At 38.1% G+C, this 16746-nt stretch overlaps 1 protein-coding gene across 1 annotated transcript; it reads right to left on the reverse strand.

The window, feature by feature from the left end:
* Positions 1-1556: 1556 nt before the first annotated feature.
* On the reverse strand, positions 1557-15289 carry LOC145992806 (peroxisomal sarcosine oxidase-like). Its single transcript, XM_083129195.1, has 7 exons — positions 15159-15289; positions 12776-12924; positions 10860-11079; positions 5730-6041; positions 4570-4731; positions 3206-3281; positions 1557-1750 (listed from the first exon to the last, which is right to left on the reverse strand). Exons 1-7 carry the CDS (start codon positions 15261-15263, stop codon positions 1632-1634), a joined length of 1143 nt encoding a protein of 380 aa, XP_082985321.1. The 5' UTR covers positions 15264-15289; the 3' UTR covers positions 1557-1631.
* Between the last annotated feature and the right edge of the window lie 1457 nt (positions 15290-16746).

A 16746-nucleotide genomic window follows, 5' to 3' on the forward strand; every position in this document is an offset into this window, starting at 1 on the left:
TTATGTTTATTACAATTTCTTTGGTGCCTAGCCCAATTAGAGCTAGATATATTGTTATTGCATTGATTACAATATTTTTGATTTGGCATTTTTATTATTAATTTATTATATAAGATTTCTTGGGGTTTAAATTAAAACTCTATATTTAATATATAATATCAATTAGGTTTAGCAATATGTTTTGTATATTTAGTGTATATATTTAGTGTGTAGGTATTTTTTTTATCCTAGGTTTATTATATACAATTTTTTGGGGTTTAAATCAAAATTCTATACTTAATAAATGACTGGTTTTAATGCCAATGGCTTACGTGCACAAAGGTAGAATAAGTATTGAACCCCAAGAAAGCAATGACCTACAGAGTCCACTGACCTACCTCAATTGCATGTCTGCAAGGACATGTCGTGATGTGCGTGTAGAATAATGACCTAATGCCATGTGAAAAGATTCAACAAATAAAAATACTCATGGGTTAGTGGTAAGCTAGTGGCCGAGCCAACGTAGGTAATTAAAATGCACTCAAGATAAAAATACCTACTGGGGTAGCTGTGAGCTGTCTAGTGTAGATAATATTAAAATGCACTCAAGATAAAAATATCCACAGAGTAGTGGCTAAGCAAGTGACAGGTTAGTGTAGGTAATATTAAAATGCACCCAAGATAAAAATACCCACGCGCTGCTTTATCTACCAAACTGAGAAACTCAAGAAATAAAAATACTCACGCGAAACCAAACAGAGCAATTCTAGAAAACCTCTGCATATTACATTGTCTTAGTATTAGATATATCAGTTGAGTCCGGTCCTGAATTAAAATATTTGAGTTAACATATTAATATTCTAAATTTAAACCGGAAGTGAACCGGAAGTAAATATGTGTGGGTAAATATAGGTGGGTGGGTGTGGGTGGGTAGGTGGCAGATTCAGGTGTAGTCAAATCAATCAGAGAGGAGAGTCCTCTTTTTCTCAGAAGCTCAAAAATCGTAGGTTATATACAGTAGCAATAAGATTTTATAGATATTTTGCCTTAGTTTTAAATATTTCTATTCAGTCAAAAATATCTCTTCCCTCTTCATCCCAGTAATATTGTACAAAAATCTTAAATTTGATAGAGGGGGACACTTGAGTAATAAACTTTTATAGGCATCTTAGCCTAATTTTAATACAAGAAAAATTTTGTCCCAATCCTATGGTATTTTACACTACTACTGTCAATAGTTTAATTTAATATAATAAATTGTACCTCTCTTTTTAATTATAATAATTGGACCACACCCTGTTGAAGATCCATATATTATAACAGGTCAAGCATTAACAATCATATATTTTATAAATTATGGAAAACCGTGAACTATTAAGAATAATCAGTCTTGTCGGAGTTAAAAAGTGTTATTTGCTATTCTCTTTGTGTTATTTGGTTACTTTTAATTTTTTTAATATTTTTGTTTATTGTTATTATTATTATTGCGTTTTCATTGTTGACAATTTCAGTGTAAAATGGCCACCTGTCCTGTATCTGGAATTTTCTCAATAAATAAATAAATAAATAAATTATGGTTCATAAACCTTTATTAACAAATTGATATTTTTATTTGAATAATCTCTTACTTTAAAAAAAGTAAGAAACTGGTGTTACGCCTTAGTTAGGAAGCGTTGGATGGTAAATGGTTTGACATCGTGACTCGGTTGTTGTCCGCAAGATAAGTCGCCCAGAATTTGTCCCACAGCTGGGCCAATTTTAAAGCCAGTACCTGCAAATTAGAAGACAGTAACTTGTCAGTTTGGTGTATAAGCATTGAACTAACGCAGAATGGTTGCCTAGAGAAGAAGCAACTGATTACAATTTCTCATATTTAATAACGAACCGCATTGGCATCAGCATTTCTCAAGCAGTCTTCACTAGCTTAAATGTACATATATCAGATTTCAGTCAGATTGCATTATATTGTTTAATTGTCCAATGAAATGGGTTTCCAGATCTATACTATTTTTTTTACTGTATAGTTATGACCACAATTTGGATTTAGCAATATCTTGAATCACTGACGACGCCAGAAAAGAAGGGGAGGTATATTTGGGTGGTAGTCAGTCAAAATACCATACAAAATGCACAAGTAGTGACTCTAGAGGGTTCGACCAATGAACGCGTGGGAGGAGAAGCGATTGCATGGAGGGGACAACACGACTGCTTCTGCGAGACGTTTGCATCAGCGTACACTGTTCTGCACCTCGCTTTCTCCCCCCTCTCTACCGTGGCTTTGTTCCACGGGTATCCCTTATTGAACAACACTTTAGCAACCTTTCGTCCTGACGTCAGACGAGAAATGCATACGAGGTTAGGTTAGGCCTGTTAGGTTAGGTTCCATTAGCATAAATACAATGAAAAAATATTATTTAGGCTAAGAGAACTAAACCTAGCTAGCTGACAACGTAGGCATCTAGCCTAAAATTAAAAAGCTTACTCCCGTGACGTCAGAACACAAGGTTGCTCAAGTGTTGTGCAATAAGTGAGACCCTTGTTCCAGACTCCTGGGGCAGGCTGGTATTTGTTTCCTGCGGAGAGGAGTGGTCGACCAAGGCAGGAGCTTGACCCCTCCCCCCCCCCCCCCGTCACTGCTTAGAATGCAAGCAGTCGTTACGAATTGTCGCCTTATCTAACACTACTCCTTGAGACAGAAATCTTTTTTCCCGTTTCAGATACTCTTTTTTCTCTCTCTCTCTTTTTGCTGGTGTGGGGATTGGACCCACGACGGATCTGCGAATTATTACCGATCCTAGATTTATTTTTTAAAATTCCAATATCAAAGGAAACGTAACAACGACATTAGAAATATTGTTTTAAAATATCCTCGCATTCTCAGTTTGTTTTATGAATTATTATCACACTTAAAACTTTAGTTACTCCCCCCCCCCCCCCACCTACTCCGTGGCGGAGTGGTTACAACAGCGCCCTACGGCCCCAGAGGTCCCGGGTTCGAATCCCGGCCTGGGCATGGACATTCTTTGTGAGCGTCCCTTCATCAATTTCATCATATCATCACTCATCCCCATCTTCGCAATTAGCCAAAAGTGGCAGAAATGCGAAGTTAAATAAACCCAATCAATCATTCCCCCAACTACAGTGGTTTTACATGGCATTAAGTTATAGCTATACGTATACTCTATAGGCTACACATTCAGAACAATATTACTGTTAGTGTACGTACCTGAAAATCCACAGCCGATTATGATATTGTCATGTTGTGGGTGGCGATCCATAATGCTTAGATCATCTGGTGTCATCTATATGGTAAAATTTAAGAAACTATATTACTAAAAATATTTGAATTTCGCAAACAAACGTGGTAAAACATTGAGTCACAAAAGAATTACATGCGAGCAATCTTATTAGCTTTTCACTATTCTCTCGTCATGGCTAGGGATTCCGATTTTTCGGTGTAATTTTTCCCAAAATTTTCGTTTTATCTTTAGCTAACTTTTCTACCAAATAAACTTAAAATTACACCTTCATTGTGATTTTAAACTAGTATTTTAATTTTAAGGTTGCATTGCGTATTCCTGTTCGTAACAGTTTCATACGTTGGAAAAGCTCCAGCTCAGTAACCCAAAACGTGTTTCCCTCAACAAGTACCGATGTTGCGGCTCCCATGAGTCGGTAGGTGCAGCCTAGATCTCCCGCCAGAACGCCGCGTCCTTGCTCGGTAGTGTTGCCCACGGGACGAGACGGGACAGGCTTTTAAAAATTCGAGACGAGACGAGATTGATCATGTGTCCCTTTGACAAACGAATATTTTCGAGACGAGACAGCATTTCACAGCATTTCCACGAGACGAGACGGGCCAAAGTCTCGTCTCGTGGGCAACACTATTGCTCGGTGATGCAAAAATTTCCGATAGAAGGTATCAAATTGTGGGAGACATCCATTTCCACGTGGTTTCATATATGCGTCGCAATGATTCCATGCACAACACGCACCGTAGTCTTTTGGGGGGATAAAATTCTGGAAAGCGTGTAGGTTATACACCCATAAATATGGTGAATTTCATTTAAGCCTAAAATACGAGAATGTTCGTGGTATTTTTCATTTTTTAAACGCAAAATGTGTGAAATTCGTGGAAAAGGCCTCCAATTCGCATTTTATGCCAAAGTCGCGTCATTTCGCGATTTCAAACGTATGAATAATGCGTTTGTAAAAGTCACTGTACATACATAAACACTTTTTTTTTGTAACAATTAACATATTTCGGTGTTATCAAGTTTGCGAAAAACCAAGATCCCTACTCATGACTATTCCCCAGTGGAGACAGTGGTTACTATCTCACTTTAAACTGTAAAGCAAGGCTATATGAACATAAATTAGACTGAAGAAATAGTTTCCAACTGCTGTGAGGCTTCCTTTTTTATTCACGCCCTTCTTTACATTAAGGTAAATCGCGACGATGAAGATGGATTGTGAACTGATGAAATAGCGTAGTCAGGGAGTCAGATCCAGAATCATCAGTTTCGTGCCATGTTAGCATAACTGTCAGGCAAGAAGTCATATTTTTCTTGGATTATTGCCTGAACTTACCGTTACCATGCATGTTTCGAGCACGGAAGGTTTCGGTTCGATTCCAGGGAAATGCCTCTTGATGTATTCTGAAATCAGCTTTTCTTCCACTTCTACACTCTCACAGCTATTCTCGTCGCGCTTGTTAGGGTTCGCTGGCCGGGTGTGGTCCCCTGCGCAAATCTGGGAAGAAAAAGAAAACGTTAACGCGCCTCTAATAGCAACAATACAATTGCAAATCATGTATATTAGATTTTCCACATAATTCATGGAGCACAGTTTGAGAAATGTTACCAACTTTTCCATTTGCCGCGAAGGTTCAAGGAAAATATACTGTCAGTTAATTAAATAAGCCGATTTTAAAATTATATATGATCCACTACTTGTTACAAGTTAAAACATTACAATATTTTTGTCTTTTTTTGTTAATAGAGTAGTACGTGGAATCTCTATAATTATTATCCGAGCCGAAAAAGAAAAGGGCCCGTTATTCAGTTATTTTCCCTTTAAACCATTGCACACAAAACTGAATTAGTGGAACTGTTTTTGAAAGTTCACATGTAAAGATAAAACAAATATTAATTGTTAACATTTCCTGTATTAAAAGATAATAAATTTGTTGTAGAAAGGGAACAAAATATGAAAACAAAAAATTCAATAAAGCCAATGGTGGAAACGTTAATGATTACATTTTCACGAAGAAGAATTAGACTAATTACGCAAAGTAAAAATTCTACTTAACAAACAACCGAACAATGTCGTTAGAACTACAGGGAGGTCACAAAGTGGGCGTACCACCCTTTGTATTTTCGACACTACGATGGTTATGGTTGAATGCTTCATATGAACACATACCTGATGGTTTAAGTGTCCGGAACATCGCTATGGAGACCGTCATTTTTGTAGCACGGCCGAACTCTGCATCATATTTTGGCACACTTCGCGATGCAAGCGTGAATAAGACCTCTTTCCGGCCTGTGACGTTCCCCTCAATAACGTTCTGAAGGGCCTCCAAGAAGTCCCAGAGGTGGTTAATCAATGACACGGGTATGTGTTCATATCAAGTAATCCAACTATTACCTTCGTAGGTTCGAAAATAAAGGGGGGTACGCCCACTTTGTGACCTTGGATGAAAACGCTTTATGGAGAAGCGAGTTAAAGCACAAGTGAGGCGATTTTACCTTTACTAGTTTAGGATATTCCAGCTCAGGTATTCCCCACAATCCTCCAACGGAACCCAAATCCATGAAGGTGGTTGGTATGAACCCTCCCTCCTTCACCCGCCAGTAGAAGACGTTCGTCCTGAGGGGCGTCAGGGGGAGATCTAGACCTAGCTTCGTGGTCAGCTCCTTCGCCCACGGACCTGGGCAAAGCACCACGGAATCTCCTTGGAAGGACTCTTTTCCTGTACGAACGGTGACTGGGTGTCCTGGCTCTATATCGTGGACTTCGGTGCTGTCACGGATCACCCCTCCAACTTCCAGAAACCGTTTCTGAAATGCAAGTAGGTTTTAGATTTTAGTGCCTTTTAGAAGGGTTTGGAAAGTACAAAAGAGTGTACCAATGTCAGTTTAAGTGACCAGAAAGGAACTAATAAGTTTTTGAGCTGTTTCTCTCAACACACTAGCAGCCATATAAAAGATTTGTGTGTTATGAGGCGGGGGATGGAGGAGGTTTGAGGTTTTAAGTCCAATTTATGCAAAGATAGGTTAATTGGGACTGGAATTACAGTTTAAAGTGTGATCCGAATAACTGTGTGCCTACACCGGGTATCGAAACCGGGACCCCTTGATTACAGGACGACGACGGGGGGAGGGAGGAATCAGAATATATTTCCTTACTAATTAATTTAGTTTAGCTGGTTCCAAGTCACTTTTGCTACTAAAACAGTTGCACATCAAGAATTTATGGAGAACAGATCAAGTAAAATGTTCGGTAAAACATTAAAGAAGTTATTTTTAATAATATGATAGTAGTAGAAACGCTGTCGTAATTAAATGCATTACTCGTATGCTGCAGATTTTTCGTTTGCATGCGTTAATTTGCTTATTGTTTACGTTCCTAATCGTAGCGAAGCCGAGATCTACAGAAGAACTATTATTCTTATAACAGTTTTCAAGTCAAGGTTATGTTGTACGTTAGTTCAGTGTAGATGATTTGTTGTTGATGATTTACTTTATTTTACTTCGCTTTTCTTCACTTACGTTAAGGATGAGTGATGATACGAAATTGATGAAGGGATACTCACAAAGAACATCCGGGATTCGAATCCGAGACCCCTGGGGTCGTAGCGCGGTGTGCTAACCACTTCGTCACGAAGGTCGACTTTAGTGTAGATGAAAAGCATCGAAACTTTTTTCATGTGTATTTGCTTTCATATCTATATTATACTTTCTTTTGAGTGCATACCAGTGAGAAATATCGTTACAATTTTGACGAAACTATATTTCTAATATTATATGTAACACTTCATTTCTATCATAAATCATACAATTCGTCCACAACTTGGCTTAAAATATTTTCATAGCTCTAGAGTATCATTCTGCACACGTAAAAGCACACAGTATTATAGTAATTGTACTCATATTCATGTCTTACAACAGCACTCTTTCTGTTGTTTTAAAACAACGAAAACGTCTGTTGCTTGATGCTTTTAGTCTGCACGTGACTGTGTTTGCAATCATTTGATCAAGGGTCAACTAAAAATCCTAAAATCGAGAATGATAATACGTTTTTCTACTATATCATCTTCATTTCTTATCAATTATTTTCACTTAGAATACAAATCCGACATTGCAGTCAGTCCCAGTTATTAATAACATGAGCAATGTTATTAATCTGTCGTGACAGTTGTCTGTCTGGACTGGAACAGCGAGGGGCGACGCCAGCGCCCTACAGCGTTATTTTTTGGTAGTTGGCGCGAATACTCGTAGTGTATACAATCAGTTGTGGCGGCTAGGAAAGTGTGTCTGTATTTACAACGTTATTTTGATGACTAAACAAGCAGATTAGACTCTGATAATATTCTCTTCGTGTGCATACATTATGTTTGTGATGTACAAAAGTTCGTGTGCATGCGTATCCATCGACAAATACCGGTATTTTGTATTTGTGCACGCAAATCCCCACCTCAGGTCGTTTTTGTCGTTGAATGACTCCAAACGCATGCCGTGTGTTTCCTTTCCTTGTTATTGTTTAAGGGTAATCACTCCTTTTAAGAGGTAAAATGACGTAAAACAACTAATCTAAATGCAACTCGGTAACAGGAATAGTACACCGAGGTAGCCTTGTAAAAATTGAGAGAACGTCTTGTCAAGACGAGACCGAGAACATACACCTTTGGATGACCGAACCTTAGAACCCGGGATTCCCGGTTTCGTTCTGGACTTAGGCACGATATTTGAAAAATTTATCTGTTTAAACTTATCCTACTATGCTACTTTTTCAGATATATGTACGTACCAAGGGAATATAATGGCGCAGACCACGCCGCCAAAATCTTTTTGGGGATTTTTCTTAAAATTACATATATTTCTAAAATACATGTAAAAAAGTTTACACATTGACCATCCTGCGATGAGGCGAGGAGAGGAGAATCGGAAAGGTCCGTAGGCAGGCAGGGGTCAGGGGGGCTGAGCCCCCTGGAACTACCGTCAGCCCCTCCTGGCACTGAGGTCAGCCACTAGACATTAGGTAAAACTATTTTGTGTAATTTGTTTGCAGTGAAAAGTGAAAATGTAGCAGATATTATTTTGCTCACAACTTTGGTAAAGGATAAATTTAGGGAGCATGAACAGCAGCTATTACATTCATTCATCTTATTTGTAAGAAGTCTTAAGTAGCGGCAAGTATTTAGGAGATTCTTTCTCTTCTCTAGACTTCAGAAAGTTTCTTCACAGGGGAGCTTCTTTATCTGTACTTTCGTTGCCCCTGTTGCGACCTCCCATTTATACAGAAATCTGTCAATTTGATGTCATTATGCAAGTTCCCTCCGCATCTGCGTCAAAGGTTAAAAGCTCCCAAGTTTTGGGAACGAAGAGGAGTTTTATTGTTTCGGCCGGGGAGTGGAATGTACGGTAGGCACTATGATTGAAAATTCTCCAGCTTTTCTTGTGTCTCGTAAATATCTGTATCATCAAACATAGTATGGAGTGTGTAGTAAAGGATGATTTCAGTAGCACCCAATTAAAACTTCAAGTGATGTTTTAAAAGATATAGAAAGATGTAGTATTTGTGTGATATTTCTAAACTTTATGTAACTTAATGACCACCCCCCCCCCCCCCACACACACATAATTTACCTTCATTTAACATTGTTAATCTTTTGAAAATGGACTTGATTTACAAAGCTCCCCCCGGAGATCAATTATGGCTACGGGCCGATCGGAATACGTATTTCATCGCATAATCGTCGCAGATTCTACGACAATTTTGTGCAAGGTTGTTGAAGGTCCCATAAATTCTAATGGGTTCAATTGGGTTCCGCTGTAGGATCGGAACCTTTTTTCTCGCACAATTTAAATTCGGTCCAAGATGTGTATTGTTACATTTAAAAAAAGGTTCCTGGACCGAATTTAAATTCATCCGGAAAAAATGTTCCTGGACTGAATTGAAATACTTTACAGATAAAAAAGGTTCTTTACAGTCCAGAACCCATTTACGCTTGCTGATTTTCTCTCGTGGGTAAAAGTTCGGTATATCAGAGACACATTTCTTCAATTTTACAGAAGAAACTACTTACGGAAATGAGTTTCTACAAGCTTCCCAACGTTCGTCGAGGTGTTTTCTTTCATCGTGGAATATATTTGACCGGGAAATCATGTTCTTTTCAAGATAAATATCTCACCGACGCACAATTGCGATTGCTTTCATTTGCTTCGCCTGCGTGAACTGCATGCTGCGTACGTTTGATGACGTAATCCCCTGTCAGTGTTTCCAACCCCCCTTTTTTCACTATGCTTGCCTAACCAAACCTAACCTAACCTTATCGGAAATGGTTCGTGGGGCTATCCGTGAATGGTTCGTGGAGCTAGCCATCAGCTACCCGTGCATAATGTAAAATGTTCACACGTGACGATCACCATAGTAGGTATATTTCGGTCAAGGTTGGAAACACTGCATTCCCACAACGTGAGTCAAAATGTGCCCGCCATATTGTGTGTCACGGAAGCTAAGAAAGGAATAAAAGAAATCACTGGAAATGTGAAAAAATGTGTTTGTGTTCGTGTAAAAAGCATAATGGCACCTTGAACTATGTTCCGTAATACACAATAGGTAAGTACGAACCATGTGAATCACAATATATCCGATTTTAATGTGTCTCCGATATACCGAACTTTAACCATCTCCTGGACCGGAATTGAATTTATTTAAAATTCCTGGACTTTACCAACCCTGATTTTGTGCCCGTTTACCGGTACTTAAAAATCATTTATTACTAGGTAAACTGTCTTTGGTGCAGGATTAGGTAGGATGCACGGAATACTCGTGAATATATGTACGTTAAAATTGAATATTCCAAATCTGCACTAATTTCTGTGACATTTTAGTGAAAATTTTTCCAGTCTGAAAATAAAGTGTAGTTCTCATTTATTTGTGCATTATAGTCGAAATATCACACTTGAGAAACTTACTAAAGTGTTGCCAAGTACGGATTTTCAAAATTTAATCTTCTCTGTCCGAAGATTCTGCGTCGCTATCATTGGTTTCGTTATTTGATGTGACGATTACACGATGAAAGTCAGTGTCGGCAATTGGGTTTCAAAACTGGGGGGAAAAGACAGTTTACTTTCCCTTGGTAAATAAGCTATAGCATAGTGCGGGGGGGCAACTGCACCCCCCATCGTTCCCCCCCTAATCGCCGCCACTGATGAAAGGTAAAAAAGCAATTTTTGGACTGAGAAAAAACAGGATGCGACGATTATGCGGTGAAATACGATATATTTCCTTAGCAATTCACTTTTGCTACTAGGTGCACCATATTTAATCCGTTAGATGAAGATTTTAGGGATCAGCATAAATCAAATAAAGTGTTACATGAAGCTAAGAAAAGTGACTTTCAGTACTTGGGTAACAGTAGACGTGCTGTCATAATTAAATAGTTCATGGGGATTATGACATGATCTTGGGGGGGCGAGCATTTGCCTTCGGGGTAGGGGCACCCTCTGTGTGTGTGCGACGGCACCTTGTGCGAGTGTGCGACGTGTGCCATGGCACAGAGTCTCAGATAACGACAAGAGTAAATTTATACTTGTTGAATGTGCCGCTAAACCATCGAGAGAAGATGTGTAAGCGTATATCTTGCAGCTTACCCTGACAGTTGCAAGGCATACGTCGGCTCTCAAAATGCCTCCCTCGTAGTCGACACACGCACGATAGTCCTCTCCGAACTTCACTTGCGGAAACTTTTCCCTGAGCTCCTTCAAGTCAAGCTCTTTGTATTTGGCGACCCTCAGCTTGCTAAAAGAGTTCATGACGTCATTGAACGCACCATAGCCAGAAGGACCAGCAAGACAGAGCAAGCCAGTTTCACTGTAAATGAAAAAGACAAAGACATACTCTTTAATATGTTTCCGTCAATTGCTAACGAATTTTGACTGTTGGGAGGCCAGACACGTAGCCAGAGGGAGGACTTAGGGCGCTGAAGCCCTCTCCCCGAAATCCTACAAATATCGAATTTATATAGCGTATAGTGGTAATTAATTTTACTTTCTTAGCAAGATTAAACATGTTGTTCAATAAGTTGTAATACACTGATATATTCATCTTCAAGACTTCTATCTCCCCAAGCTACGAGCTTGTATTTTGCCTTTAGATGGCGGCTATGAGCCAGTGGGAGGCCATAAATTTACCACGTTTTCAAAATTAGCGTTTAAGAAGGTTATATTTTCAAAAATCAGGATCTAATAAAAAACATGATCTACACTGCATGTGTATACCTTGTCTCGGCACTCTGTGTAACAAAGCCGCGCATAACAGCAGAGAAGTGGAGATAGCAAGTGGACGGAGTGAAGCAATACGTGCTGTTACAAACGGTTGGTGGCTGCAGCGTTCATTGGTCGGGCTCCCTCGAGTACTACTTGCCCAGGGACTTGTTTTTGTTCGCTCCAGTACTTCCCGGGACAGTGTGTAGTTTCATCAGCAACGAAGTTCCGTGGCTCCGTATTTTTAGTTTCCAAACTACAAAGTGAATTGCATGATCCCAAACGTCAGGAAACTTGTTCAAATCCACTGTTGCAAGCTCAACCTTTGTTAATCCACATTAAAATGTCCTATTTTGTTCTCAAAAGTGATTGATTTGGTTTATTTTATGGAACTTCGCTTTTCTGCCACTTTTGGCTAATCGCGAAGATGAGGATGAGTGACGACATGATGAAATTGTTTGTGACACCACGGAGATCGGCGTTCCGAAAATTGAATAAGTTGATAACAAAATGTGTCCAATGTTCATTTCCTGGCGGGACCAGATTATTTTTGTCAGGTGCCATTGCAACAAGGAAATGCCAAATATAGAATTTGAAGAAATATGTATTACACTGCAGGGTGCGAAATCCAGGGGGAACAGTGGGAATTCTCCCACCAACGATCTAGTCCTAAAACTTCCCCCCCACCAAACTTTTCCTGGGGGAGAGTTTTTGTTCTAACAACATAAGACAAACAATTAGTTTTGAAGTCAAATATACTTTACTGGAATAATATCGAAAACACACAAAGAACGAACAACAAAGAGCCTCATCTCTAAGGACACTGAAACCAGCAATCCTCAGAACACACAGAAATTAGTCCGACTTGTTATTCCTTCTCCATTTCTCATCGGTTTCGTCAGTTACCGCAAAGTATATAAATATATTAATAGAACAAAGCACGTAATAACATTTAGATGTGAATTTTATGTAGGAAACTATTATCTTCTTAATGTCTCTTAATTTTTGCCTCCCCCCTCCTTAGTCATGCAAATCATTGTTCATAGCATTATTAAAATCTTAATTTGCAATCGAATTTTGAATGAAGGGCAGTTGATTTAATCTATTGTATATTTTGTAATATAATTTAATTACTTAATAATTGACACACATTTAATGACATTATAGTGTATATATATATATATATATATATGTCTGCTCCTTCCCCTCACCAATCTGCAGTAATTTCGCATCGTGTTACACTGAGAGCATTTGCTTAATAAATTGCAAGAATGTAAAGATGTTGAAGAAGTTTCAATACTTACACAAGAAGATTTACACCTGTATCTTTCTCCAGTTGCCTCCACTCTTGGTAGGCTTCGTCCATGAGCAACGCATGGCACTCCTCTGGGTAGGCTTTGCGAATGATTCTACTCTGGCCATGAGAACTCCCTCTGGTGTGAGGCAGTGGAAACTAGAATCAACAGTTAGTTAAACACTGATGCCTATTGCAGGCCAAGGTCACTTTCTGAAACTAAAACTACTCTGATATAAACCTCTCTTCCTCACAGTACACCTAAAATGTATATTATTGCAGGCTAGCGAGGCTCTTCCTTCTGGAACCAAGCTGGATAATTATAATCATCTGCAATGATGTGTTTTGTCCTGTATAATCTTTATTTGTGTTGAATTCCCCATCTACAGGTCACGTTTTTCATTATCGATATTGAATATTTAAAAAAACTCAATATGCTGACCAAGGCAGGAATTTATTTTATTATAAAACATAAACTAAACGTAACGTTTCAACCTTCTTCTTCTTCAGACTCTGTACCAAGTACAAATGTAACAAGGTACACAACAAGACGATACATATACACAAAAATACTCCCCTCCAGACTATTAGAAAGTAGTTCTGGAACAATCTAGCAGGTGGCTTTCCCTTGTCAACTGTACTCTTTCACCTGAAAGAGAATGTGGTTGGTGTTATGAATATTTAATATCTTTAATGTGTGTTTATTTTAGATGTTGATACAAATCTCATTCTTATTGCATTTATTGGCTGGTGTTATTTTCATTTACACTTTTTCTGTGAGATTTTCTGTATAATTAGTTAATGATGGAATTATCCTGAAACGCTGACATACCTACAACATTTTTTTAATATAATATTAATTATTATGGCTAGGATTTTCATGACTTAGCATATTTTTTTGGTAAGGTTGATGTGTTCCATAAACATATGGAAATTCATATTATGAAGAAACTAATTAATTAAGGCGCTTTTTAAGGTCATATTTTGGCATACTTGGCAATTTCTGCGCGATAGAGCATATTTTGATGTACTTTCGGTCATATTCAGCATATTTTCAAGAAATATACAGTCATTTTCGAAGTGGATTCGTTCTTATTTACATATTCATTCGAATTTGAGAGGGGGCTCTAGCAAAATCTTTTTCATTTTTATTTGAAAATTTACAGAAAGTATTCATTGTGCATTGCAACTCAGGGGCCATAAAGTGAACTAAAAACAGTACGTATGTGAAATTATCTCGACATATGTTAGATATTGATGTTTGAAACAGCCCACTTATAAGGGCGTATTTTTCAAATTATAGTGCATGTTTTGTACAATTTTAGGCCATAAGAGCATATTTTATTTTGCATATTTTGGTTGTTTTTACGTCATAAGCATTATAGCCCTATTAATTAATTAGCGTCTTCGCTTTGTAATCAAGGGGTCCCGGGTTCGATACCCGGTGGAGGCACATAGCGGTTCGGATCCCACTTTAAACTGCAGGTCCAGTATCGATTACCCTTGCTGTTCATAAGTGCACTCAAAACACCAATTCAGTCAATCAATTATTGTAGTTTTGGAATAAATTATTACACCAACTCCATATGTACTATATTTTATTCTATCATAAATGTGTTGGACATTTCTTTTATTGTTGGTGTTTTTCGCGTACTGACAACACTGCCTTTGTGATGTTTAGTACCCTCCATGTTTTAATTTTTGATGGTGGGAAAAATAAAAATCCCGATAAGGTAATCTTGAAAGTATGGTGGGTGATTTCAACACGGAACTGACGCTCTACTGACGTTATGAGAACTGGCATTGTCATGAGATAGCCAGCTTTCTGTACATATACGTATATATTTTTGTATTGTTTAAACAATTATTTCTTGTATTCTCCTTATTCCACAGAATTCTAACAGGAGACTTCATTAAAGGGGGTCCTGAGGAGGGAACTTCCCCTTCCCCCAATTTATCGTGGTTCAGATGCATTTTTACCTTAAAATTTAAAAAAAAATACATATTTTTTAAACTTTGCATGTAGTTTACAATCGATTTCATATTTGATATTTGTAGTTATTGTACATGTTGGGATTTAGACTAAATTAACAATAAATGTAATAATAATAGTCTAATATATAGAATTAAAACTACTATATATTAATGAAAACTTAATATGGAACAGAATTTTTATGAGCGTGGTTAATATATTGTATAATGATGATTATTATATTAGTATGTAGAAAACAATATATAATTTTAATCCACATTAAGCTACATTCAAACTTGGTTCCCCAAACACACTAGCCTCCACGTCCTTATTCTAACGCTATGCGTCTGACCATGCTTTTGAAGTCTGAAGTTTGTTAGAGCGTGTAAAATGATAAACGGATATTTTCTGTTATGACTACCTGTTCAAGTAGCAGAACATGGCGTCCTCTTCTGGCAAGGTTGTAAGCTGTCCACGAACCTTCAACACCGGCTCCAACCACTACATGTTGATAACGGGCGCACATTGTATCGCTGCGTTCGTTCCTAGCTACACACAAACCAATACTGTGGGACTTTTTGCTTTTACTTTAACTGGCGCACTGCCAGATGGCCTTGCTTGTTGAAGTAGATAAGACCTCCTTGTTTTGTTTACTTTTACTTCGGAGTACATTCTGAAATGTTTTGACTGAAAATTTCTTCCTCTATGAAGCCAAAGTGAAGAAGCTTTCTTAGTAATTTTGTTCTTTCTCTGCATTATCTAAACAGGGTGAGCGAAAAGTCCCGTTACCCCGTAGATATGTGATAATGCATTGTGAGGTTATATTACACAGCAAGTTGCCGGCGCGCGTTACCGCACAATTTACGAACTGGAAGAAGCCGTTGTGCATGCATTTGCCATGATCACTCGCATAATGCTGCGTAGAATTTCACACCGTACCTGGAGGTGTATAATTCTCTGTTATGAAAATGATAGTGTCCACACAGACAATCTGGACTAAATTGTTGTCTGTAACCTCCTCAGCTAACATGTCTCGTCTCTTATCATACTCTATTTACTTCAGATCCATAACCTTTTCTCGTCGGAAAATACATAGGGGGTAATGGGACTTTTGGCTTACTCTGTACTTTGGAATTGGGCCAATTGATGACCAAATGTGATGCATTCAATACAAATATTAACGTCGTCGTCTTGTAATCAAAGAGTCGCGGGTTCGATACCCGGTAGAGGCACAAGTGGTTCAGGTCCCACTTTAAACTTTAGGTCCACTTTCGATTAGCCTTCCTGTACATAAAAAATTAAAATCAAAACTCAATCAATCAGTAGATACAAAATATATCAAAGCCCAGTTTTGAATCGTACTTCTGGAGTTTGTTGATATTAGGTTTTTTTACAACTAGGCTTAATACTCAGTACATATAATTTAGTCATTATTTAATGATACCGATTTGTTTAGGAGAGAGGTTCTACATATCAGTATAGAGATGTGATCATAGTTCATATTGCGAGAGAAATTTTCATGTACAGAAATGTGTGTGTGTGTGTGTGTGTGTGTGTGTGTGAGAGAGAGAGAGAGAGAGAGAGAGAGAGAGAGAGAGAGGGAGAGAGAGAGAGAGAGAGAGAGAGAGAGAGAGAGAGAGTGAGAGTGAGAGTGTGTCTCAAAACACAAATTCATGTAGCCCACCTCCGTGGAGGAGTGGTTAGCATAGCACGTTACGACGCCAGGTGTTCCCGGATTTAAACCCGGCCTGGTAAAACTACAAATATGTCACTTAACATTAAATAAGGTTGTAGTTTTACAGTTAGGCAGCTAGCTAATGTGATTCATGATAATTTGTAACGACAGGTTCTTCTCTACTCACCAGTCTCATCCTGCAATATATTATTATTTTCTTTTATTTCTATGCCATCTGGATGCAACCCTTATAATAATTCGTTATTATATGTTCTTGTTTGATTCATTTTTATGTTTTATTGAAATATTATGAATATGTTAATGAAATAATTTA

This window comes from Lepisma saccharinum, chromosome 9 (genome assembly GCF_977018435.1).
Source record: "Lepisma saccharinum chromosome 9, izLepSacc3.1, whole genome shotgun sequence".
Taxonomy (NCBI): domain Eukaryota; kingdom Metazoa; phylum Arthropoda; class Insecta; order Zygentoma; family Lepismatidae; genus Lepisma; species Lepisma saccharinum.